Source organism: Pristiophorus japonicus, chromosome 13 (genome assembly GCF_044704955.1).
Source record: "Pristiophorus japonicus isolate sPriJap1 chromosome 13, sPriJap1.hap1, whole genome shotgun sequence".
Taxonomy (NCBI): Eukaryota; Metazoa; Chordata; class Chondrichthyes; family Pristiophoridae; genus Pristiophorus; species Pristiophorus japonicus.
Genome location: NC_091989.1, coordinates 124113570 through 124141450, shown reverse-complemented (window position 1 = coordinate 124141450; position 27881 = coordinate 124113570). Strand labels below are relative to the sequence as shown.

At 47.4% G+C, this 27881-nt stretch overlaps 1 protein-coding gene across 3 annotated transcripts in view; it reads right to left on the bottom strand.

Annotated features, from left to right (window-relative positions):
• Nucleotides 1-27881, bottom strand: part of dpep2 (dipeptidase 2) — a 127658-nt gene that overhangs the window by 40929 nt on the left and 58848 nt on the right. For all 3 annotated transcript variants that reach the window (XR_011596230.1, XM_070896925.1, XM_070896926.1), the window contains exons 7-8: nt 846-1022; nt 14-98 (exon numbers count right to left, since the gene is read on the bottom strand). Coding sequence is in view for 2 of the 3 variants with exons in the window: in XM_070896925.1 (XP_070753026.1) it covers nt 14-98; nt 846-1022 (262 nt within the window). In the remaining variant the exon portion in view is untranslated. The remainder of the gene's footprint in view (nt 1-13; nt 99-845; nt 1023-27881) is intronic.

Here is a 27881-nt window from a genome sequence, read left to right as displayed (position 1 = left end):
TTAAATCATGTACCTGCAACTATCGCAATATTGGCGGGCTTCTGACAGGCTACAAACACAGTGTGAAAGTTCACCATCACTAGGCCTTTCTTCTCTTTCTGAAAAACATGTACAAAAGAAAATCACAGCTTATCTGAGCACTTATTATTTATTTAATCCTTATTTTTAAAATTGCCTTTACTTTCTGTCTCCTCTTCAGATCTTTCCTTGCAGTCCTTGGCTCAGACATTGGGCAACTAACCAGCCTCCAGGTTTCTGCCAATATTTTCCTTTAACTTGTCATTAGATGGGGCACGAGGGCAGCTTCTAGTTTTTCTTCCCTCATTGTAAAGCATCCATTGGCCTCCATTTGACAACTTCCTTCTGATGACACAGCTGAGATCAGGAACTCACTGTGTGGGGAAATGACCAGCAGAGAAGTATGTTCTTCCCCTCTGTGGCATAGCACTTTGGAGAAATAATACACCGCAACATTGTACCACCCAACACTAACACGCCAATTTTTAGAAAATCAGAAGTATAAAAGGCTTGGTTCTAGTAGCCAGACCTACACAAGTGAGTTGCCATAAAATCCTACATTTAACGGTGCAAACAGAGGTCCCGCTGCACTTACGGCAAAGTTAGGGCAATAGAGCGAAAGAATAAGAGGAAATTCCAGACACCTGCATTGCATAACTCTTTATACTGAGCCCAGCCTGTGCCACACGATGGTAGCTTCTCCTGTGTGAATGTACATCACCGCCACAGCAAGGCTGTATTATAGATCAGCCATTTGTAACTTAAATGTGTTCTTTAAGCAATTACTGAAGAGAAGCTAATACAAGAGTTGAATTTAAATTGCTTACAACCATGTAAAGAAGTTTATCTGGAACATTCCTGGGATGTTTGCAGATGGCATTGGCAGATGAATGGCTGAATATAACCGGTGCCTTGGAAATGGTAAGGACAGTTTCTGCTGTGTCAATGGCAGTGTGCGACAGGTCTATTATCATTCCCAGTCGGTTCATCTCCAACACAACCTCCTAAAAAAATCAATGTAAAATTTCACATTGTAGTTACACAGTTTATTGATATATCTTTTATTGAAGGCCCACATGAAGAACTGCTGTTAGAACTAAAATGCTTAACTGAAATTAGATTGAACAAAATTAGCATTGTTTCCATTTGTTTTAACCTTTTAATTTTTTCTTTCATGTTCATCAAGTTGAGGGATATCAGCCAGTGGTGGGGAATGCTACACGTTCCATTTCTGGCATCAAGCACTCTCAGGCCAGGTACATCCCAGCCAGATATAGCATCCAGCTCTGCCCCAACCTCACAGGAACACTCCTTACTGTACCAATATGACAGTTTTATAATTTTCTACATTAAACGAGACTCCCAAAGCAGGCGCTCGACTCGGAACTCCTTCACACAAACGAGCCAAAGGTGGGCAGAGGAAACATTACAGGGCCACCCTCAAAGCCTCCCTGAAAAAGTGCAACATCCCTACTGACACCTGGGTGTCCCTGGCCAAAGACCGCCCTAAGTGAAGGAACTGCATCCGGGAGGGCGCTGAGCATCTCGAGTCTCATCGCCGAGAGCAAGCAGAAATCAAGTGCAGGCAGTGAAAAGAGTGTGCGGCAAACCAGTCCCACCTACCCCTTCCCTCAACGACTATCTGCCCCACCTGTGACAGGGACTGTGGTTCTCGTATTGGACTGTTCAGCCACCTAAGGACTCATTTTTGGAGTGGAAGCAAGTCTTCCTCGATTCCGAGGGACTGCCTACGATGATGACATTACAACAGTGGCTACACTTCAAAAGTACTTCATTGGCTGTAAAGCATTTTGGGGCATCTGGTGGTCATGACAGGTGCTATATAAATGCAAGTCTTTCTTTCTTTCTTCTTTCTTTTGCCCAACAACCATGCTTAAGCCTGGCTAAATGATGTTGCCAATTAGTGCCAGCTTGTGCTGTCGGCTCATTCCCACTGGGAACTGGACTGAGACTGCCCAAACTCATTTCACATAGGATCCTTACAGTCACCAGATCAAGAACATGTTCATTCCATCAGTCTGAGTTGCATCTGAACCCAGGGTCTTACAGGTGAAAGAGTAACCCTGTCATGTGGACATAAAACATTCCATGACACTATTTCGAAGAAGAGCAAGGGAGCTCACCCCAATGTTCTGGCCAATATTATCCCGCAACCAATAATTAAATAACAGATTATCTGGTCATTATCATAATACTGTTTGTGAGGCCTTTCTGTGTGTAAATTGGCTTCCGTTATTCCCACATTACAATAGTGACTACACTTCAAAAGTACTCAATTGACTGTCTTCTTGGACGTCCTGATGTGGTGAAAGGTGCTTTATAATTGCAAGTCTTCCTTTACTTTCTTAATGCACTGTGTCACCCAGTCCTCACTTTAAAAAAAAATGTAATACGTCAACAATGTGTAGATTTTTCTCAGAGCAGCAATGGCGGCAGATCTTCAGTGGATCAGGACTTTCATCCACAATTTCCTGAACCCCTGACCCCAGCTAGTTCTCCAGAGTCAGGGTAATTTAAATAATGATGTTGGTCATAGAAACATAGAAAATAGGTGCAGGAGTAGGCCATTCGGCCCTTCGAGCCTGCACCGCCATTCAATGAGTTCATGGCTGAACATGCAACTTCAGTACCCCTTTTCTGCTTTCTCGCCATACCCCTTGATCCCCCTAGTAGTAAGGACTACATCTAACTCCTTTTTGAATATATTTAGTGAATTGGCCTCAACAACTTTCTGTGGTAGAGAATTCCACAGGTTCACCACTCTCTGGGTGAAGAAGTTTCTCCTCATCTCGGTCCTAAATGGCTTACCCCTTATCCTTAGGCTGTGACCCCTGGTTCTGGACTTCCCCAACATTGGGAACATTCTTCCTGCATCTAACCTGTCTAAACCCGTCAGAATTTTAAACGTTTCTATGCGATCCCCTCTCATTCTTCTGAACTCCAGTGAATACAAGCCCAGTTGATCCAGTCTTTCTTGATATGTCAGTCCCGCCATCCCGGGAATCAGTCTGGTGAACCTTCGCTGCATTCCCTCAATAGCAAGAATATCCTTCCTCAAGTTAGGAGACCAAAACTGTACACAATACTCCAGGTGTGGCCTCACCAAGGCCCTGTACAACTGTAGCAACACTTCCCTGGCCCTGTACTCAAATCCCCTCGCTTTGAAGGCCAACATGCCATTTGCTTTCTTAACCGCCTGCTGTACCTGCATGCCAACCTTCAATGACTGATGTACCATGACACCTAGGTCTCGTTGCACCTCCCCTTTTCCTAATCTGTCACCATTCAGATAATAGTCCGTCTCTCTGTTTTTAACCACCAAAGTGGATAACCTCACATTTATCCACATTATACTTCATCTGCCATGCATTTGCCCACTCACCTAACCTATCCAAGTCACTCTGCAGCCTCATAGCATCCTCCTCGCAGCTCACACTGCCACCCAACTTAGTGTCATCTGCAAATTTGGAGATACTACATTTAATCCCCTCGTCTAAATCATTAATGTACAGTGTAAACAGCTGGGGCCCCAGCACAGAACCTTGCGTTAACCCACTAGTCAATGCCTGCCATTCTGAAAAGTACCCATTTACTCCTACTCTTTGCTTCCTGTCTGACAACCAGCTCTCAAACCATGTCAGCACACTACTCCCAATCCCATGTGCTTTAACTTTGCACATTAATCTCTTGTGTGGGATCTTGTCGAAAACCTGCTGAAAGTCCAAATATACCACATCAACTGGTTCTCCCTTGTCCACTCTACTGGAAACATCCTCAAAAAATTCCAGAAGATTTGTCAAGCATGATTTCACTTTCACAAATCTATGCTGATTTGGACCTATCATGTCACCTCTTTCCAAATGCGCTGCTATGACATCCTTAATAATTGATTCCATTATCTTACCCACTACTGAGGTCAGGCTGACCGGTCTATAATTCCCTGTTTTCTCTCTCCCTCCTTTTTTAATAAGTGGGGTTACATTGGCTACCCTCCACTCCATAGGAACTGATCCAGAGTCTATGGAATGTTGGAAAATGACTGTCAATGCATCCGCTTATTTCCAAGGCCACCTCCTTAAGTACTCTGGGATGCAGTCCATCAGGCCCTGGGGATTTATCGGCCTTCAATCCCATCAATTTCCCCAACACAATTTCTCGACTAATAAGGATTTCCCTCAGTTCCTCCTTCTTACTAAACCATCTGACCCCTTTTATATCCGGAAGGTTGCTTGTGTCCTCCTTAGTGAATATCGAACCAAAGTACTTGTTCAATTGGTCTGCCATTTCTTTGTTCCCCGTTATGACTTCCCCTGATTCTGACTGCAGGGGACCTACTTTTGTCTTTACTAACCTTTTTCTCTTTACATATCTATAGAAACTTTTGCAGTCCGTCTTAATGTTCCCTGCAAGCTTCCTCTCGTACTCTATTTTCCCTGCCCTAATCAAACCCTTTGTCCTCCTCTGCTGAGTTCTAAATTTCTCCCAGTCCCCAGGTTCACTGCTATTTCTGGCCAATTTGTATGCCACTTCCTTGGCTTTAATACTATCCCTGATTTTCCTTGATAGCCACGGTTGAGCCACCTTCCCTTTTTTATTTTTACACCAGACAGGGATGTACAATTGTTGTAGTTCATCCATGCGGTCTCTAAATGTCTGCCATTGCCCATCCACAGTCAACCCCTTAAGTATCATTCGCCAATCTATCCTAGCCAATTCACGCCTCATACCTTCAAAGTTACCTTTCTTTAAGTTCTGGACCATGGTCTCTGAATTAACTGTTTAATTCTCCATCCTCATGTAGAATTCCACCATATTATGGTCACTCTTCCCCAAGGGGCCTCGCACAACGAGATTGCTAATTAATCCTCTCTCATTACACAACACCCAATCTAAGATGGCCTCCTCCCTAGTTGGTTCCTCGACATATTGGTCTAGAAAACCATCCCTTATGCACTCCAGGAAATCCTCCTCCACCGTATTGCTTCCAGTTTGGTTAGCCCACTCTATATGCATATTAAAGTCACCTATGATAACTGCTGCACCTTTATTGCATGCACCCCTAATTTCCTGTTTGATGCCCTCCCCAATATCACTACTACTGTTTGGAGGTCTGTACACAACTCCCACTAACGTTTTTTGCCCTTTGGTGTTCTGCAGCTCTACCCATATAGATTCCACATCATCCAAGCTAATGTCCTTCTTAACTATTGCATTAATCTCCTCTTTAACCAGCAATGCTACCCCACCTCCTTTTCCTTTTATTCTATCCTTCCTGAATGTTGAATACCCATGGATGTTGAGTTCCCAGCCCTGATCGTCCTGGAGCCACGTCTCTGTAATCCCAATCATATCATATCCGTTAACATCTATTTGCACAGTTAATTCATCCACCTTATTACGGATACTCCTTGCATTAAGACACAAAGCCTTCAGGCTTGTTTTTTTAACACCCTTTGTCCTTTTAGAATTATGATGTAGTGTGGCCCTTTTTGTTTCTTGGTCCTTTTGGTCAATAGACCATTTACTGCACCATCCACCTCAGTTGTGGGGAAGGGAAATTGCTACGGTCCATGGTTTCGCATGTATAGCTGCATTGTTGCTGGGAAGCGCTAAGCAAATGCTGAGTGCTTTCTGACTGAAGAAAATAAGTAGACTGTCTCTAAGTTGCAGACACCTCCCGACACCAGAACACAGCACCACACTAACAGAGGCAGGAAACATGCGTTTGTGGGCGTCGCTGGCAAGGCCAGTATTTCTTGCTCATCCCTAATTGTGCTCTAGGCTGCACTTCAGATGTGGTGTAGGTTGTGATTGGGGGGTGGGCCTTGGGGAGGTTTGAGGAAAATAGAGCCTCGACAGCTAATTTTTTTCTCATCTTCCATTTGACATATTAAAAATGTTATAAAAATTATAAAGACAACAAACTTTACATGTGTTTTAATCTTCCTTCCCTTCTCCCACTCCCTCTCTGCCCTCTTCCCAGCCCTTCTTTCCTCCTCTCTCGCTTCACTCCTCACTCCTCCATCCCCTCGCCCTCCCTCCTCCACCCTCTCCCAAGAGGGAGGCAATTAAACACAGATAAAACTCACAAGAAGCCCAATTTGTAAATTTCCTCGGGATAACATTGCTATGTCCAGAATCACGTTTGTTCACTTTTTTTTCATTCACGGGATGTAGGTGTTGCTGGCAAGGCCAGCATTTGTTGCCCATCACTAACTGCCCTTGAGTAGGTGGTGGTGAGCTGCTTTCTTGAACCATTGTAGTCCGCGTGGTGAAGGCACTTCCACAGTGCTTTTTGGGAGGGAGTTCCAAGATTTTGACACATCGACATCTGTGCCTTGTAGATGGTGGAAAGGCTTTGGGGAATCAGGAGGTGAGACACTTGCCACAGAATACCCAGCCTCTGACCCGCTCTTGTTGCCACAGTATTTATGTAGCTGCTCAAGTAAAGTTTCTGGTCAATGGTGACGCCCAGTATGTTGATGGTGGGGGATTTGGCTATGGCAATACAGTTGAATGTCAAGGGGCAGTGGTTAGACTCTCGTTTGTTGGAGATAGTCATTACCTGGCACTTGTGTGGCGCGAATGTGACACAATGGTGCACAAACTATTTCATCACATTTATCTTCCATCCAATTTCTAGTCCGATAACTACCAACTCCTTTTTAAACGATGTCCCTCATTCCCTAACTCATTTTGATGCAAGTTTAGGCCTTAAATTTCCTTCCAACACTACATATGCTGTAATCTGGAAGAGCAAACAAGGCAGTTAAGGTAGGACCTAGAAACATTGGATTTGGTGTTAGTGCGCAGTAGATCTGCCCACATTTAGATGAGCATGTGAGCCGCGGAAAGGAGGGAAATATGACAAATACATCATAATTCCTGTCATTTCTGCCTTAGCAATGGTGGGCGCAAGGGACACCTATGTATTCCAGGCTTCCAGTATTGTAAAGGCCCTTGGGAGGGTGGGGTTAAATTTGAAATGGCCAGTTTCTCTACAGCTATAAAACACAAAGGGGCCGAAATTCAGCAGCCCACCGCTCACTCCCGCTGACATTCCTCCTGCAGATCCGTCCAGTGCCACTTTCGGGGTGGCCTGGAGCGGGCGGGAGGGGGGAGCCGCTGGGAACTGCCCGCTGACGTCAACGGATGACCGAGTGCTGCAACAGAGCTCCCGCCCGCTGAGCTCCCAGATTCCTGTGGGTGGGAGTCGGCGGCAGAACGGGGATGGACTGCTGGCTGGAGGCTGGTCTTTCCTCAATGGGGAGTCTGAAAAACCTGAAAAAAAAGTAAGTGAACATTTTTTTACAACATTTTCAACAGCGACTTACATGCGTGGGGTCTCCTGAAGGTCTTCGGCTAGTTTTTGTATTTTTTATTTGTGATTTTTTTTTCAGGTCTTCGACCCTCCGTGGGCCCGACTCCATCCTCGGCAGCACTTGGGCAGCAAGCGCCTCCGCCACCGAGCATGCGACCTCCCGCCCGCTGCTACCCAGATTGGCAGCGTACGTCTTCCATTTGATGCCCACCAACCTTCGAAGGACCTTTTTCATGAATATCCCGCCCAAAGTACCGTCCGGTACCTCGGCGGCCATCGGCGGCACTTGGGCGGGCGGAGGCGTTGTTGAAAATCGGCCCAAATAACTGATTTCAGCTGGAAAATCATGAGTTTCAAAACTAGGCAATTTGAAAGAAAATGTTTGATACAGCCAGCTGTCATTGCTGCAGTAAAGCACCACAATGTATGCGATTAATGTGGTGTATAGGGACTTCCAAAAGGCGTTTGATAAAGTGCCACATAATAGGTTTGTCAGCAAAGTTGAAGCCCATGGAATAAAAGGGACAGTGGCAGCAAGGATACGAAATTAGCTCAATGATAGGAAACAGAGAGTAGGGTGAACGGTTGTTTTTCGGACTGGAGGAAGGTATACAGTGGTGTTCCCCAGGGGTCAGTATTAGGACCATTGCTTTTCTCGATTTATATTAATGACTTAGACTTGGGTGTACAGGGCACAATTTCAAAATGTGCAGCTGACACAAAACTTGCCAGTGTAGTGAACAGTGAGGAGGATAGTGATAGACTTCAAGAAGACAGACAGGCTGGCGGAATGGGCAGACATATGGCAGATGAAATTTAATGCAGAAAAGTAGGAATAATGAGGAGAGGCAATATAAACTAAAGGGTACAATTCTAAAGGAGGTGCAAGAACAAAGAGACCTGGGGGTATATGTGCACAAATCGTTGAAAGTGGCAGGGCAGGCTGAGAAAGTAGTTTTAAAAAAGCACACGGGATCCTGGGCTTCATAAATAAAGGCATAGAGTACAAAAGCAAGAAAGTTATGAAGAGCCTTTATAAAATATTGGTTTTGATACGTCCTTACTACACAGTATAAATGCACAAGAGGCCCATGCTTGAGAGAAGGTCAGTCTGTGACCTGTCCTTTATTCCTTAGCACTCAAGTGATGAAGGTGGGTGGAGCTTCCCCTTTTATACCTGAAGGTCCAGGTTAGGAGTGTCTCTCACCTAGTGGTCAGTGTTCTCACGGTGTACAACTTAGGTCAGTTTATACATGGGTTACAATGCTGGTTGAATACATGACATCACCTCCCCCCCCAAAGTCTTATTGGGATCACAGGTTGAGTCTCTCTGGTAGTTTACGCTCCCTTGTAGAGCACCTGAGTTGGGGCTCCGGTTGTTGGGCGCTGGCCTGAGTGTCTGCTGTTTGCAGTGCCTCAGGCCTGTCCGGACTGCCCACAGTGACTGGGCTCTCCTCCCTTTGGTTCTGGTGTTCGGTCACCTGTGGTGGAGTGAACTCTATATCGTGTTCTTCCTCTGCTTCTTCTATGGGGTTGCTGAACCTCCTTTTTGTTTGATCCACATGTTTGCGGCAGATTTGTCCATTGGTAAGTTTAACTACCAGAATCCTATTTCCCTCTTTGACAACCACAGTGCCTGCGAGCCATTTGGGCCCTGCAGTGTAGTTGAGGACAAAAACAGGATCATTTACATCAATACATCGCGCCCTCGCATTCCTGTCATGGTAGTGATATTGTGACTGGCGCCTGCTCTCGACAATTTCTTTCATGGCGGGGTGTATAAGGGATAATCGGGTTTTGAGCGTCCTTTTCATTAGTAGCTCTGTGGGTGGAACCCCTGTGAGCGAGTGTGGTCGGGATCTATAGGCCAACAGGAGGCGTGATAAGCGGGTTTGTAGGGAACCCCCTTGGAATCTGAGCATCCCCTGTTTGATTACCTGCACTGCTCGTTCTGCCTGGCCGTTTGAGGCCGGCTTGAACGGTGCCGTTCTAACATGGTTAATTCCATTGCCTGCCATGAAGTCCTGGAATTCAGTGCTTGTGAAGCACGGGCCATTGTCGCTGACCAAGATGTCCGGTAGACCGTGGGCGGCGAACATTGCCCGTAGACTTTCTACCGTGGCAGAGGATGTGCTTGAATTTAAAATGTCACACTCGATCCATTTGGAGTAGGCGTCTACTACAGCCAAAAACATTTTCCCCATGAAAGGACCTGCGTAGTCCACATGGATGCGTGACCAAGGCTTGGCGGGCCATGGCCAGGAGCTAAGGGGGGGATTCCCTGGGCGCATGGCCCAGCTGGGCACACGTGTTGCACCTGCGAACACAAAGTTCCAGATCTGCGTCTATCCCTGGCCACCACACGTGTGACCTGGGCATGCCCTGTACGTGGCTGCCCAGTCCCCATTCAGGACACATTTCTTGACTAGAGACAATAGCGGGTCTCTATTTGTCCAGACTTTAATCTGACGGGCTGTCACGGGTGAGCCTTCGCTTCCAAAAGCTTCAACAGCCATGACCATCTCAGCACCATGCTCGGTAGCCCCCTCAGTGGTGGCTAGTGGGAGCCTGCTGAGTGCATCGGCGCAGTTTTCGGTGCCCGGTCTGTGCCGAATTGTGTAGTCATAGGCAGCTAACGTGAGTGCCCACCTCTGTATGCGGGCCGATGCGTTTGCATTGATGGCCTTGTTGTTGGCCAAAAGGGACCTTAGGGGTTTGTGATCTGTCTCCAGCTCAAATTTCCTGCCAAACAGGTACTGGTGCATTTTCTTTACCGCATACACACATGCGAGCGCCTCCTTTTCTACCATCCCATAGCCCCTTTCTGCCTGGGACAGACTCCTGGAGGCATAAGCTACCGGCTGTAACTGACCCTTGGCATTGACATGCTGCAACACACACCCGACCCCATAGGATGACGCATCGCACGTTAACACAAGTTTCTTACATGGGTCATGTTGGAACATAACAAATTGCGTGCTCTATTAAAAGCCCTTTCCTGGCTGTCCCCCCAGACCCAATCGCGACCTTTGCGTAGGAGCACGTGTAGCGGCTCTAGCAGCGTGCTCAATTTGGGAAGGAAGTTACCAAAGTAGTTCAGGAGCCCCAGGAACGAACGCAGCTCCGTCGTGTTACGGGGTCTGAGTGCTCTCTGGATCGCTTCTGTCTTGGATGCAGTAGGGCTGATCCCGTCTGCTGCTACCCTCATCCCCAGGAATTCTACCTCTGGAGCTAGGAAGACGCACTTCGTCTTTTTCAGTCGCAGACCAGCCGGTCCAGTCTGCGTAGCACCTCCTCCAGGTTGTGGAGGTGTTCTTCAGTATCGTAACCCGTAATGAGGATGTCGTCCTGAAAAACCACCGTCCCTGGAATCGACTTGAGGAGGCTTTCCATATTTCGTTGGAAGATCGCGGCGGCCGAGCGAATCCCGAATGGACATCTGTTGTACTCAAACAACCCCTTGTGTGTCGTGATGGTGGTCAGCTTCTTCGACTCACTCGCCAGCTCCTGGGTCATGTAAGCTGAGGTCAGGTCCAATTTTGAAAAAAGTTTGCCACCGGATAGCGTCGCAAAGAGGTCCTCCGCTCTCGGTAGCGGGTACTGGTCTTGGAGTGACACCCAATTGATGGTGGCCTTGTAATCGCCACATATCCTGACCGACCCATCCGCCTTGAGCACCGGCACAATTGGGCTCGCCCAGTCACTGAATTCGACTGGCGAGATGATGCCTTCCCTTAACAGGCGGTCCAATTCGCCTTCTATCTTTTCCCGCATCACGTACGGCACCGCTCTGGCCTTGTGATGTACTGGTCTGGCGTCCGGGTTTATGTGAATCACTACCTTGGCCCCCATGAAAGTGCCAATGCCGGGTTGAAATAATGAGTCAAATTTGTCCAGGACCTGTGAGCATGATACTCGCTCCACAGAGGAAATTGCATTGACATCGCCCCATTTCCAGTTCATGACAGCAAGCCAACTCCTCCCCAGTAGTGCGGGACCGTCCCCTGGGACAATCCAGAGTGGCAACCTGTTCTCCGAATCTTTGTGGGTCACGACTACTGTGGCGCTGCCTAGCACCGGAATGATCTGCTTTGTGTAAGTCCGTAGCTGTGCGTCAATCGGCGATAATTTTGGCCTCCTGGCCTTGGATGCCCACAACTTTTCGAACTGTTTGATACCCATCAGGGATTGGCTGGCACCCGTGACTAATTCCATTGATACTGGGATGCCATTGAGGAGCACTTTCATCATTATCGGTGGCGTCCTGATGTATGAACTGTATACGTGCTCCACATGAACTCGCTGAACTTTAGCTTCCAGCGATTTCCCCCAGTGTCCATTTCTGCAATTTCTGCAGGTATTTTGCTCATCTCTGCAAACTCCGGCTGAATGTATGCCTCCAGCATGAGTTGCGGTTTGAAACAAAAGGTCAGTCGATCGTCCCTGACTGCCCCTGTTATTGTCCTTGAGTAAACCATTAACAGGTGTTGATGGCCCCATTACTAGCCGCATTGTCCCTTGCAATGGCGTGAATCGCTGTTCAGCTTGCCATTGTCTCTGTCGAACTCCCCCTCTGGGTTCGACTACATGTTGGGGCATGCCTGACTGCCCTTGTCTGCCTGGAGAACTGTGTGCTGCTTTAACAATGTTGAATCTCTGTCCCAACCATTCCTTAACACAGTACCTCTCGTCTGTTCTGCTAGTGGCCATGCTCGCGTGGTTTAAATCCTAGTTTCTTGTCGCCATTGATACGTCCTTACTACACAGTATAAATGCACAAGAGGCCCATGCTTGAGAGAAGGTCAGTCTGTGACCTGTCCTTTATTCCTTAGCACTCAATTGATGAAGGTGGGTGGAGCTTCCCCTTTTATACCTGAAGGTCCAGGTTAGGAGTGTCTCCCATCTAGTGGTCAGTGTTCTCACGGTGTATAACTTAGGTCAGTTTATACATGGGTTACAATGCAGGTTGAATACATGACAGGTTTGGCCTCAACTGGAGTATTGTGTTCAATTCTGGGCACCACACTTCAGGAAGGATGTGAAGGTCTCAGAGAAGGCGCAGGAAAGATTTACAAGAATGGTTCCAGAGATAAGGGACTTCAGTTACATGGATAGATTGGAGAAGCTGGGGTTATTCTCCTTCGAGCAGAGAAGGTTGAGAGGAGATTTGATAGAGATATTCAAAATCATAAGGAATCTAGACAGAGTAGATAGAGAGAAATTGTTCCCATTGGCAGAAGGGTCGAGAACCAAAGGACACAGATTTAAGGTGATTGGCAGAAGAACCAAAGGCGATGAAAGAAAAAACATTTTTACACAGCGAGTGGATTAAGATCTGGAATGCAGTGCCAGAAAGGGTGGTGGAGGCAGACTCAACTTTTTCTTTCAAAAGGAAGTTGGATAAGTATCTGAAGGAAAAAATATTGCAGGGCTATAGGGAAAGGGTGGGGGAGTGGGACTAGCTGAAGGGCTCTTGCAGAGAGCCGGCACAAGCTCGACAGGCCAAATGGCTTCCTTCTGTGCTGTAACCATTCTATATTTCTATGAGTTTCCACCCTCCAAGCTGATGCCCCAGTTACACCGTTAATGGCACAGATACTTGTCTGAAATACATAAATGAGGGGTCAGGGTGCAAATAACAAGTGGGGAAGAAGTTCTGTCCTATCGAGGATCTGACACCATTATAGCTGTGAGAAAATGTAGGGACTAGGTCACCAGTATCCAGTCCTGTGAATCTATAATACAGGAGTTTGTGATGTTAAAAAATGTACTTTGTGTTCGGGAGGCGAGCAGCCTACAAGAGGCCCGTCAGTGAGCAGCGGGAGTTTGTGAGAGGCGGGAGTTCGGGAGGAGAGCAGCCTACAAGAGGCCCGTCAGTGAGCAGCAGGAGTTTGTGAGAGGCGGGAGTTCGGGAGTCCGAGCGGCCTACAAGAGGCCCGTCAGTGAGCAGCGGGAGTTCGTGAGAGGTGGGCGTTCGGGAGGCGAGCAGCCTACAAGAGGCCTGTCAGTGAGCAGCAGGAGTTCGTGAGAGGCGGGAGTTCGGGAGTCCGAGCGGCCTACAAGAGGCCCGTCAGTGAGCAGCGGGAGTTCGTGAGAGGTGGGCGTTCGGGAGGCGAGCAGCCTACAAGAGGCCTGTCAGTGAGCAGCAGGAGTTCGTGAGAGGCGGGAGTTCGGGAGTCCGAGTGGCCTACAAGAGGCCCGTCAGTGAGCAGCGGGAGTTCATGAGAGGTGGGCGTTCGGGAGGCGAGCAGCCTACAAGAAGCCTGTCAGTGAGCAGCGGGAGTTCGTGAGAGGCGGGAGTTTGGGAGTCCGAGCGGCCTACAAGAGGCCCGTCAGTGAGCAGCGGGAGTTCGTGAAAGGCGGGAGTTTGGGAGGCGAGCGGCCTACAGGAGGCCTGTCAGTGAGCAGCGGGAGTTTGGGAGGCGAGCAGCCTACAGGAGGTCCGTCAGTGAGCAGTGGGAGTTCGGGAGGTGAGCGGCCTACAGGAGGCCTGTCAGTGAGCAGTGGGAGGTCATGAGGCGAGCGGCCTACAGGAGGCCTGTCAGTGAGCAGAGCGAGTTCGGGAGGCGAGCGGCCTACAGGAGGCCCGTCAGTGAGCAGCGTGAGTTCGGGAGGCGAGCGGCCTACAGGAGGCCCGTCAGTGAGCAGCGGGAGTTCAGGAGGCGAGCGGCCTACAGGAGGCCCGTCAGTGAGCAGCGGGAGTTCGGGAGGCGAGCGGCCTACAGGAGGCCCGTCAGTGAGCAGCGGGAGTTCGGGAGGCGAGCGGCCTACAGGAGGCCCGTCAGTGAGCAGCGGGAGTTCGGGAGGCGAGCGGCCTACAGTAGGCCCGTCAGTGAGCAGCGGGAGTTCGGGAGGCGAGCAGCCTACAGGAGCCCCGTCAGTGAGCAGCGGGAGTTCGGGAGGCGAGCGGCCTACAGGAGGCCTGTCAGTGAGCAGCGGGAGTTCGGGAGGCGAGCAGCCTACAGGAGGCCTGTCAGTGAGCAGCGGGAGTTCGGGAGGCGAGCGGCCTACAGGAGGCCCGTCAGTGAGCAGCGGGAGTTCGGGAGGCGAGCGGCCTACAGGAGGCCCGTCAGTGAGCAGCGGGAGTTCGGGAGGCGAGCGGCCTACAGGAGGCCTGTCAGTGAGCAGCGGGAGTTCGGGAGGCGAGCAGCCTACAGGAGGCCTGTCAGTGAGCAGCGCGAGTTCGGGAGGCGAGCAGCCTACAGGAGGCCCGTCAGTGAGCAGCGGGAGTTCGGGAGGCGAGCAGCCTACAGGAGGCCCGTCAGTGAGTAGCGGGAGTTCGGGAGGCGAGCAGCCTACAGGAGGCCCGTCAGTGAGCCAGTCCAGCTGCAGCAGCATGAGAAGCCAAAAAAGAAGTAGAAAGAAATTGAAAGGTGACGTCACAGCCAAGGGGGTAAGTGATTTGTTGGTGATTGGTAAGTAGTTTTTCTTTTTCTTTTCTATACCAGTAAGTAACCTTTTAGCCTTGTTGTTGCCAAATTAAGTTTATCTAGGGGTTAAGCCATGGCAGGGCAGCTCGGACACGTGTTATGCTCCTCCTGTACTATGTGGGAAGTCAGGGACGCTTCCGGTGTCCTGACGACTACGTGTGCGGGAAGTGTATCCACCTCCAGCTCCTGACGGACTGCATTGCGGCGTTGGAGCTGCGGGTGGATTCACTCTGGAGCATGCACAATGCTGAGAATGACGTGAATAGCACGTTTAGTGAGTTGGTCTTACCGCAGGAAAAGGGTCCACAGCCAAATAGGGGATGGGAGACCAACTGGAAGAGCAGTGCGAGGAAGGTAGTGCAGGGGTCCCCTGCGGTCATCCCCCTGCAAAACAGATACACCGCTTTGGGTACTGTTGAGGGGGATGACTCACCAGGGGAAGGCAGCAGCAGCCAAGTTCATGGCACCGTGGATGGCTCTGCTGAATAGGAGGGCAGGAAAAAGAGTGGGAGAGCGATAGTGATAGGGGATTCAATTGTAAGGGGAATAGACAGACGTTTTTGCGGCCGCAACCGAGACTCCAGGATGGTATGTTGCCTCCCTGGTGCAAGGGTCAAGAATGTCTCGGAGCGGGTGCAGGGCATTCTGAAAAGGGAGGGTGAACAGCCAGTTGTCGTGGTGCATATCGGTACCAACGATATAGGTAAAAAAAAGGGATGAGGTCCTACAAGATGAATTTAGGGAGCTAGGAGCTAAATTAAAAAGTAGGACTTCAAAAGTAGTAATCTCAGGATTGCTACCAATGCCACGTGCTAGTCAGAGTAGGAATTGCAAGATAGCTCAGATGAATACGTGGCTTGAGGAGTGGTGCAGCAGGGAGGGATTTAAATTTCTGGGACATTGGAACTGGTTCTGGGGGAGGTGGGACCAGTACAAACCGGACGGTCTGCACCTGTGCAGGACCGGAAGCAATGTCCTGGGGGGAGTGTTTGCTTGTGCTGTTGGGGAGGAGTTAAAGTAATACGGCAGGAGGATGGGAACCTATGCAGGGAGACAGAGGGAGGTACAATGGGGGCAGAAGCAAAAGATAGAAAGAAGAAAAGTAAAAGTGGAGGGCAGAGAAACCTAAGGCAAAAAGCAAAAAGGGCCACATTACAGCAAAATTCTAAAGGGGCAAAGTGTGTTAGAAAGACAAGCCTGAAGGGTCTTTGCCTCAATGTGAGGAGTATTCGGAATAAGGTGGACGAATTAACTGCGCAGATAGCAGTTAACAGGTATGATGTAATTAGCATCACGGAGACATGGCTCCAGGGTGACCAAGGCTGGGAACTCAACATCCAGGGGTATTCAACATTTAGGAAGGATAGACAGAAAGGAAAAGAGTAGGGGTGGCATTGCTGGTTAAAGAGGAAATTAATGCAATAGTAAGAAAGGACATTAGCTTGGATGATGTGGAATCAGTATGGGTGGAGCTGCGGAATACCAAGTGACAGAAAACGTTAGTGGGAGTTGTGTACAGACCACCAAATAGTAGTAGTAAGGTTGGGGACAGCATCAAACACGAAATAAGGGATGCATGCAATAAAAGTACAGCAGTTATCATGGGTGACTTTAATCTACATATTGACTGGGCTAACCAAACTGATAGCAATGCGGTGGAGGAGGATTTTCTGGAGTGTATTAGGGATCATTTTCTAGATCAGTATGTCGAGGAACTAACCAGGGAGCTGGCCATCCTAGACTGGGTGATGTGTAATGAGAAAGGACTAATTAGCAATCTTGTTGTGCGAGACCCCTTGGGGAAGAGTGACCATAACATGGTAGAATTCTTTATTAGGATGGAAAGTGACACAGTTAATTCAGAAACTAGGGTCCTGAACTTAAGGAAAGGTAACTTCGATGGTTTGAGGCGTGAATTGGCTAGAGTAGACTGGCAAATGATACTGAAAGGGTTGACGGTGGATAGGCAATGGCAAACATTTAAAGATCACATGGATGAACTTCAGTATTGTACATCCCTGTCTGGCGTAAAAATAATGGCTCAACCGTGGCTAACAAGGGAAATTAAGGATAGTGTTAAATCCAAGGAAGAGGCATATAAATTGGCCAGAAAAAGCAGCAAACCTGAAGACTGAGAGAAATTTAGAATTTAGCAGAGGAGGACAAAGGGTTTAATTAATAGGGGGAAAATAGAGTATGAGAGGAAGCTTGCTGGGAACTTAAAAACTGACTGCAAAAGCTTCTATAGATATGTGAAGAGAAAAAGATTAGTGAAGACAAACATAGGTCCCTTGCAGTTGGATTCAGGTGAATTTATAATGGGGAACAAAGAAATGGCAGACCAATTGAACAAATACTTTGGTTCTGTCTTCACGAAGGAAGACACATATAACCTTCCGTAAATACCACGGGACCGGGGGTCTAGCGAGAAGGAGGAACTGAAAGAAATCCTTATTAGTTGGGAAATTGTGTTCAGGAAATTGATGGGATTGAAGGCCGATAAATCCCCAGGGCCTGATAGTTTGCATCCCAGAATACTTAAGGAAGTGGCCCTAGAAATAGTGGATGCATTGGTGATCATTTTCCAACAGTCTATCGACTCGGGATCAGTTCCTATGGACTGGAGGGTAGCTAATGTAACACCACTTTTTAAAAAGGGAGGGAGAGAAAAAGCAGGTAATTATAGACTGGTTAGCCTAAAATCAGTAGTGGGGAAAATGTTGGAATCAATTATTAAGGATGAAATAGCAGCGCATTTGGAATGCAATGACAGGATCGGTCCAAGTCAGCATGGATTTATGAAAGGTAAATCATGCTTGACAAATCTTCTGGAATTTTTTGAGGATGTAACTAGTAGAGTGGAGAAGGGAGAAAAAGTGGATATGGTGTATTTGGACTTTCAAAATGCTTTTGACAAGGACCCACACAAGAGATTGGTGTGCAAAATCAAAGCGCATGGTATTGGGGGTAATATACTGATGTGGATAGAGAACTGGTTGGCAGACAGGAAGCAGAGAGTCGGAATAAACGGGTTCTTTTCAGAATGGCAGGCAGTGACCAGTGGAGTGCCGCAGGGCTCAGTGCTGGGATCCCAGCTCTTTACAATGTACATCAATGATTTGGATGAAGGAATTGAGTGTAATATCTCCAAGTTTGCAGAAGACACTAAACTGGGTGGTGGTGTGAGCTGTGAGGGGGACTCTAAGGGGCTGCAGGGTGAATTATACTAATTAGGTGAGTGGGCAAATGCATGGTAGATGCAGTATAATGTGGACAAATATGAGGTTATCCACTTTGGGGGCAAAAACACAAAGACAGAATATTATCTGAATGGTGGCAGATTAGGAAAGGGGGAGGTACAATGAGACCTGGGTGTCATGGTTCATCAGTCATTGAAAGTTGGCATACACATGCAGCAGGCAGTAAAGAAGGCAAATGGTATGTTGGCCTTCATAGCTAGGGGATTTGAGTATAGGAGCAGGGAGGTCTTACTGCAGTTATACAGGGCCTTGGTGAGGCCTCACCTGGAATATTGTGTTCAATTTTAGTCCCCTAATCTGAGGAAGGATGTTCTTGCTATTGAGGGAGTGCAGCGAAGGTTCACCAGACTGATTCCCGGGATGGCCAGTCTGACATATGAGGAGAGACTGGATCAACTGGGCCTTTTATACATTGGAGTTTAGAAGGATGAGAGGGAATCTCATAGAAACATACAAGATTCTGACGGGACGGGACAGGTTAGATGCAGATAGATTGTTCCCGATGTTGGGGAAGTCCAGAACCAGGGGACACAGTCTTAGGATAAGGGGTAGGCCATTTAGGACTGAAATGAGGAGAAACTTCTTCACTCAGAGAGTTGTTCACCTGTGGAATTTTCCACCGCAGAGAGTTGTTGATGCCAGTTCATTGGATATATTCAAGAGGGGGTTAGATATGGCCCTTACAGCTAAAGGGATCAAGGAGTATGGAGAGAAAGCAGGAAAGGGGTACTGAGGGAATGATCAGCCATGATCTTATCGAATGATGGTGCAGGCTCGAAGGGCCAAATGGCCTACTCCTGCACCTATTTTCTATGTTTCTATGTTTCTATTTCTGATTGTAATTCTTTATGGCTAGAGTCATTGGGCAAGGGTATTTCTCAACAGGGTATTTCTCAACAGAAAAACTATCAGTTCAGGCTCGATGGGTTAGCTACGGAATGTTTTACAAGGTGCTAAATCATCGAGAAAGCAGAACAGTGTGTCTAAGCTGTTAATTGTTTACATGGCCAGAGCCATTACACCTCATTATTTTTCTTTATCTAGATATTAGGCAGAAAGGGTGCACTCCTGATTGTTGAAGCCATGAGGCCCACTTATGGAGTAGCTGGTGACACTGAATCCAAGAAATTGTCTAACATTAGAATCCAAAATATGACACTTCCTACATCACGAATTTCCTGATATACATTTGGAGGAAGCCAGGCATTTCCCCATCTGAACAGCACAATAGTCATTAATATTATGCATTTCCTAGCAGTTGTTTAGCAAAGGCTCCACAGAAGCTCCGCCCAACCCCTCCTAAACACAATCGGTAGGAGGTCAAAGCGGAAAATTGACTTTGACATGGGGCAGGTTGTACCCTCAAAAAAAGGACTCTGAGATGTCTGTTACTTTTCTGACAAAAAGCTTTTCACAAATATTTCAAAGCTGTGCTATATTAACCATGGTGGGTGTTTAGATGTGAACAGTGCTAAAATCTTATTATTGTATTTTTAAGGTGTGTTTTCAGCAGAAAATTGTGGCTTTTTTTTTTTAAGTGTCACATACAAAGCCTGGAACTGTTTGCTTGATTAAATTGAGACTGCCTGATATTGTCCAATAGGTTACCATGTAATTTCCCCGATATGTTCCTTGAGGTGTGTGTTGCTGAAAACACATCTAGTGCTTCGTTGTCCTCAATTGTACACCAAATATTACACAAAGTTTAAGCTCAATAATAAGGAAGCACAAAGCACTCTGTGGGACAACAAGTAGATAAGCAATGGCTTTGAACTTTCCATTCACCGGAATATTACAAAATGCACAGGAAGTATACGTGATGTGTAGATTGCTAATAAAAGACAATGAATGTAAGCTGAAAAATATTTGACACTGCATTACTGCCTATAACCAGTGTAGCTGTTAGATATTTACAGCTAGGAACAGGATAGTTTATTCGAGGCTAGAAGAAAGCATAATGTTTCTTGCAGAGAAGGAGTTCAGTTTTGAATGGGTTTCGCCGCCCAGCAATGGCACTCAGCCTTCCAGTTTACAGTCAGTTTCCAATCTCAGTGAGCCCTCATTGGGAGGGATAAGCAGAGGACAGATTGACCTTCAACAGGAAAGCAAGGAGGGGGCGGGGGTGGGCAGCAGGCAAAGAGAAAGAAAAATACAACACTCAACCTGCACTGCTTCTGTGGACCTTGTAGGATGTCAGAGGCTAGGAAACAACTGGTCTGTCTATCCTCACAAGATGGATTTATACTGTGCTGTTTGAGAACTCAAATTGTGAAAGATAGACTAATAACTGAGGGCTTTAGTGTGCTCAATGGTCTTCTGAGTTACACTGTCACTATGCCTTTATGCCTGCATACAAAAGTAGCAGTATAAATCAACCTTGGTTGTTTCAGGGACATCTTAAGGTGAGAAAACAAATTATAAATGGAAGAGGAAAGAGAGATAAAGTAGTGACACAAGTTTTGGAAATCTATTCCAGCAACAGTATCAGTATAATGGGAGCAATAGATTACACCAGTTATAGACCGAGGTTTCCAGGCAGGGGGCAAACAATTACAATTATGAACTGCCGTCTGACTGCTTTATCAGAACGTAAGTAATCAGCAGCAATAAACTTTCCATTCACAGCAATATTACAAAATGGACAGGAAGTACAATTGATGTGTGGATTGCTAATAATAGACAATCAATGGAAGTTGAAAAATAGAAGGTGACACTGTTAGGTAGTTACAGTTTTGAACAGGCCCCAAAGATGGTTTGTTAGGTCTCTTACAGAGAAGCAGTTCAGTTTTGAAGAGGTTTCCATGCCCAGCATGTACTCTGAGCTCTGTTGTTGTTTGCAAGCAATTATTCTTAAACAAGCAGCACTGAACAATTTGCCTTATCCGCCATGGAAATAAGTTTTCAACATTCTGACCAGTTATAATGGTGCTTTATTACCAATTATTGTACAGAATCAGAGATTGTGATGCTGTTACTTAAGTTACCTTTTAGTATATTTAGTTACTTGGGTACAAACACCACTCTGATCATAGTCCGATTCCTTAAACAGGATCAAGATATGTAAGAGGCTATTGATCTGCCATAGTGATCTGCATTAATATTTGGAGTCTTTCTACAACATCAGCTCATGACTAAATCCTGGGGGTGAGTAATTATTCCTTAAATTTTCAGCAACTTACTGAAGATCAGAGGCAGCAAATCCCAGGACACGGCAATAATCCTGCTGTTTACCCTGTCCCACTCCCTTACTGCCTTGAATCCTTCACTCCACTCATCCACCATTTCCAACAATTCCCTAATGGGCAACTAGTTAAATGTCACTGAAGCACATCATCCTGTCACTTGGGTGAAATGTCACCTCGACAAAAATGACATCTGGATCTCCTGCCTCCTCCTCCTCTCCCAAAGCAAGTTTATTTCACCAAACACTTTTCATGAACATGGGTGGCATTCCTTTAAAAAACCATCATGCATGTGAGCAAAGTCACTCTTCTCCCACTGGACTGTACACAGCAGCCCAGTTAAATGGAGGATGACCCACATTGTGTGCAGTACAGTCAGATGCAGACGTGGCAGCCATGTTTTTAATGTGGGATTAGGAAGTGAAGGCTGTCTGCCCACCCAGTAAAGCTGCAATTAATTACCCTGTTGGCTCAGATATTGACCTACGCAGGTGCAGTTAACCAATTGAAGCCACTGACTGTTTGAAAAGGATGTTCATTTTAGTAAAACTAGCATTTGAATGTGGCATTCTATCCCAATACTAAATGCATCATCAAGAAGTGATTTGGGAGCATGTAGCAACTTCCCACACATAATATGTAATAGATTAATCTGTGAGATGCCTTCAATCTTCCTAGGAATGCCTATAAATCTGATTATACCAGAATCTTTTCAGGTTACTGGAAGACATGTGTCATCATCATCATAGGCAGTCCCTCGAAATCGAGGAAGACTTGCTTCCACTCTAAAAGTGAGTTCTCAGGTGATGTACAGTCCAAAACGGGAATTGCAGTCTCTGTCACAGGTGGGACAGTCGTTGAAGGAAAGAGTGGGTGGGGAGCCTGGTTTGCCGCATGCTCCTTCCGCTGTCTGCGCTTGATTTCTGCATGCTCTCGTCGACAAAACTCGAGCTGCTCAGTGCCCTCCCGGATGTTCTTCCTCCACTTAGGGCGGTCTTTGGCCAGGGATTCCCAGGTGTCGGTGGGGATGTTGCACTTTATCAAGGAGGCTTTGAGGGTGTCCTTGAAACATTTCCTCTGCCCACCTGGGGCTCGCTTGCCATGTAGGAGTTCCAAGTAGAGTGCTTGCTTTGGGAGTCTCGTGTCGGGCATGCGAACAATGTAGCCCGCCCAATGGAGCTTCTCGAGTGTGGTCAGTGCTTCGACGCTGGGGATGTTGGCCTGATTGAGAACGCTGATGTTTGTGTGTCTGTCCTCTCAGGGGATTTGCAGGATCTTGCAGAGACAGCATTGGTGGCATTGCTCCAGCAATTTGAGGTGTCTACTGTAAATGGTCCACGTCTCTGAGCCATACAGGAGGGCGGATATCACTACAGCCCTGTAGACCATGAGCTTAGTGCCAGATTTGAGGCTCTGATCTTCGAACACTCTCTTCCTCAAGTGACCGAAGGCTGCGCTGGCGCACTGGGGGCGGTGTTGAACCTCGTCGTCGATGTCTGCCCTTGTTGATAATAGGCTCCTGAGGTATGGAAAGTGGTCCACATTGTCCAGGGCTGCGTCGTGGATCTTGATGACTGGGGGGCAGTGCTGTGTGGCGGGGTCAGGTTGGTGGAGGACATTTGTTTTACAGATGTTAAGTGTAAGGCCCATACTTTCATACACCTCAGTGAAGATGTTGCCGATGACTTGGAGTTCAACCTCTGCATGTGCACAGCCGTAAGCGTCGTCTGCGCACTGTAGTTCGACGACAGAGGATGGGACGGTCTTGGATCTGGCCTGGAGGTTGAACAGGTTCTCACTGGTTCTATAGTTTAGTTCCACTCCAGCGGGGAGCTTGTTGAGTGTGAGGTGGAGCATTGCAGCGAGGAAGATCAAGAGGAGGGTTGGCGCGATGACGCAGCCCTGCTTGACCCCAGTCCAGATGTTGATTGGGTCTGTGGTGGATCCATTGGTCAGGATCACGGCTTGCATGTCGTTGTAGAGCAGGCGGAGGATGGCGACAAACTTTTGGGGGCAGCCGAAACAGAGGTGGACGCTCCATAGTCCCTGGTGGTTAACAGTGTCAAAGGCCTTTGTAAGGTCAAAGAAGGCCATGTACAAGGGTTGGTGTTGTTCCCTGCATTTCTCTTGCAGTTGTCGCACCGTAAAAATCATGTCCGTTGTACCCCGTAGTGGACGGAGTCTGCATTGTGACTCTGGAAGGAGCTCTTCAGCCACAGGGAGAAGATGGTTGAGGAGGATCCTAACGATGATTTCCCAGTGGCTGATAACAGAGAGATTCCTCTGTAGATGCCGCAGTCGGACTTGTCCCCTTTTTTTAAGATGTGTGTGGGAGGAAACTGATGTCTGAATAAACAATGTACATCTTATTTCACTGAGTTTATTCAAATCAAAACAACAGATGTGTTGGAAGTGGAATGAATCATTCATTCCAACAGTAATCAAATAAAGAAATATTGATATATCTTAGCTATAAATAAATTTTTGCTTAAAATTCCATCACTAGATAAAGAGGATAAATCACAGGCTGGCTGTAAAAATAGGATTAAAACAGAAAATGCTGGAGATGCTCAGCATGTCAGGCAGCATCTGTGAAGAGAGAAACCGAGTTAACAGCCAGAATTTTTGCCGGTGCTCAGAGGGCGGGTCCGCTGTCAAAATCTAAAAGATTGATACCAGGTTTTGATCCCGCTGTGAACCTGCCACTGTGACAGTTTCCCAAGTGCCAGGTCTGTCTGCATTTTACAGACACGACACCAAGCGGCGGGTGAGCCAATTGAAATAGTTAAGAGCTTGTTAAAAGGTATTTAGGCAGCATTTTACCATCTACTTACCATTTTTCCAGCATTTTGACGAGTTTCAAGACGCTCGGAATCATGTCTGGTAAGAAAGTTAGGTTTTCAATGACTCTCCATTGCTCTGAATAGGTGATAGCTGCAAAAGTGGTGCAAAAGTGGTGTAAAAGCTACCATTTCACAGCTGTTCACTTACCATTGTTAGAAGCTGGAACTGACATAATTTGGAAGACAATTTTTAGTTTTTTGCAGGTTGGAAGTGGAGTAAACTCTCTATCCACTGTCACTTCCTTGGAACAACCTCTTTAACCATTGACATTGCTTCTGTCATCTTAACTTCAGCTACCATCTATTCCAGCAGCATCGGTGCCCCTTGAAAAAAATCTCACATTGGTCCTCAGAATCCCACCACGATCAGTCCCAACACCAACATCACCAGACACACCAGTAGCACCAACAACAACAGCAACTTGCTCCACTAGCACCTGATGTTGCACAGGACACAAGGCAATAGCAGCCGACTACATTACTGCTCGGGATGGCCTCACCATGGCCAGATTTACTTCACTTGATGCTGTACACGCTGCCTGCCACGTGATGTGCCGCGTTGATACCAACGCATACCAGCAACATAAAGCATCCCTGCAATTCCCAAGCCATTGCTTTCACACATCACCAGTGCGGAGGTTACCATTAGTGTTATACATGTGGACTTGTGTTTACTCTGTACAGCCACCAGCGGGCTCATTCCTCGGAGTCCCAAGGGATCCCATAATCCCTTGGGAACACAGGTATTTAAGGAGGCTTCACAGGTTGGAGAGGTACTCTGGAGACCTGCAATAAAAGACTAAGGTCACACTTTACTTTGAGCTCACAGTGTTCAGTCTGACTCTTTCTCCATACACTACAACTGGCGTCGAGTTACAGATAGCAAACCCAAAGTTGCAGAGAACAGTGGGCATCCTGGAGAAATTTTCAGAGAGAGATGATTGGGAAACTTTTGTGGAATGACTTGACCAATACTTCGTGGCCAACGAGCTAGATGGGGAAGAGAGCGCTGCCAAAAGTAGAGTGATCCTCCTCACCGTCTGTGGGGCACCAATGTATGGCCTCATGAAGAATCTGCTCACTCCAGCGAAACCCACGGAGCAATCCAAGAGCATTTGAACCCGAAGGAAAGCGTTCTGATGGCGAGGTACTGGTTCTACACCGACAAAAGGTCTGAAGGCCAGGAAGTGGCGAGTTATGTCGCCAAGCTGAGATGCCGTGCAGGACATTGCGAATTTGAAGGACATTTGGAGCACATGCTCAGAGACATTTTCATACTTGGCATTGGCCACGAAACCATACTTCGCAAGCTTTTAACTGTAGAGACCCCAACCTTGAGTAAGGCCATAGCGATAGCCCAGGCGTTCATTGCCACTAGTGACAATACTAAGCAAATCTCTCAGCACACAAGTGCTGCTGCAAGTACTGTGAACAAAATGATGTTGTTTTCGAATTGTAACATACAGGGTAGGTCACACATACCTGCAGCTACTCTTCCGCAGATGTCTCAGAGTCCGCCATCAAGGGTGATGAATGCAAGGCCATAAACATCTTGTTGGCGCTGCAGGGGTGATCATCATTTCCATTCATGCTGATTCAAAGGATACATTTGCAAGGGCTGTGGAACAATGAGACACCTCCAACGAGTGTGCAGGTGAGCTGCTAAGCCTGTTAAACCTGCAAACCATCACGTTGCAGAGGAGGACGGATCCACGGAGGATCACTACGAACCAGAGCCTCAGATAGAACAGGCAGAGGTACATGGGGTGCACACATTCACCACGAATTGTCCCCTGATAATGCTGAATGTTGAACTAAATGAACTCCTGGTGTCAATGGAGCTGGACACGAACGCGAGCCAGTCCATCATGGGCAAAAAGACTTTTGAAAGGTTATGGTGCAACAAAGCCTCAAGGCCAGTCTTAACTCCAGTTCGCATGAGACTAAGAACTTACACGAAAGAACTGATTCCTGGAATCGGCAGTGCTACCATAAAGGTTTCCTACGATGGAGTGGTGCACAAGCTACCATTCTGGGTGCTACTGGGCGATGGTCCCACGCTGCTCGGCAGGAGCTGGCTGGGAAAGATATGCTGGAACTGGGACGATGTACGAGCGCTATCGTCCACTGACAACACTTTGTGTGCCCAGGTCTTAAACACATTTCCTTCGCTGTTCGAACCAGCCATCGGGAAATTCCAAGGAGCAAAAGTGCAGATCCACCTAATTCCAGGAGCGCGACCCATCCATCACAAGGCGAGAGCAGTACCGTACATGATGAGAGAAAGGGTAGAGATCGAGTTAGACCGGCTACAACGGGAGGGCATCGAGTTCAGAGAGTGGACCAGTCCTATTGTCCCAGTCCTCAAGGGAGATGGCACCGTCAGAATCTGTGGTGATTACAAAGTAACTATCAATCGTTTCTCTCTGCAGGATCAATACCCACTACCAAAAGCTGACAACCTCTTTGCAATGCTGGCGGGAGGAAAGACGTTCACGAAGCTGGATCTGGCTTCAGCCTACATGACACAGGAACTGGAGGAATCATCGAAAGCCCTCACCTGCATCAACACGCACAAAGGTCTTTTTGTTTATAACAGATGCCCGTTTGGAATCTGATCAGTGGCGGCGATATTCCAGAGAAACATGGAAAGTTTACTGAAGTCGGTCCCGCACACCGTGGTCTTCCAGGACAACATCTTGGTCACAAGTTGGAACACAGTCGAGCACCTGCAAACCTGGACGAGGTTCTTAGTCGGCTCAACCACATGGGGCTCAGGTTAAAATGCTTGAAGTGCATTTTCCTGGTGCCTGAAGTGGAGTTCCTGGGAAGGAGGATTGCGGCGGACGGCATCAGACCCACTATAGCGAAGATGGAGGCAATCGAGAACGCACCGAGGCCACAGAACGTGAAGGAGCTGCGGTCGTTTCTGGGACTCCTGAACTACTTTTGTAACTTCTTACCGGGTCTCAGCACACTGTTAGAACCACTTACTACGTAAAGGGGGCGAATGGGTTTGGGGCAAAAGCCAAAAAAATGCCTTTGTAAAAGCGAGAAAATGGTTATGCTCAAACAAATTGTTTGTGTTGTATGATCCATGTAAGCGTTTGGTACTAGCATGTGATGCGTCGTCATATGGCGTCGGGTGTGTATTGCAACAAGCTAATGATTTCGGGAAACTGCAACCGGTTGCTTATACATCCAGGAGTCTGTCTAAGGCCGAGAGAGCCTACAGCATGATTGAAAAAGAAGCGTTGGAGTATGTCTATGGGGTAAAGAAAATGCATCAATACCTGTTTGGGCTAAAATTCGAATTGGAAACTAACCATAAGCCATTTATATCCCTGTTTTCCAAGAGTAAAGGGATAAATACCAACGCATCGGCCCGCATCCAGAGATGGGCGCTCACATTGTCCACATACAACTACCCCATCCGCCACAGGCCAGATACAGAAAACTGCAACGATGCTCTCAGTAGGCTGCCATTGCCCACCACGGGGGTGGAAATGGCGCAGCTCACAGATCTAGCCATGGTTATGGAAGCATTTGAGAATGAGCAATCACCCGTCACTGCCCAGCAGATCAAAACCTGGACAAGCCAGGACCCCTTATTATCTCTAGTCAAAAGCTGTGTGCTTCACAGGAGCTGGTCCAGTGTCCCAGTGGAAATGCAGGAAGAGATAAAGCCGTTCCAGCGGCGCAAAGATGAAATGTCTATACAGGCAGACTGCCTTCTGTGGGGCAATCGAGTAGTCGTCCCCAAGAAGGGCAGAGACACCTTCATCAATGACCTCCACAGCACCCAC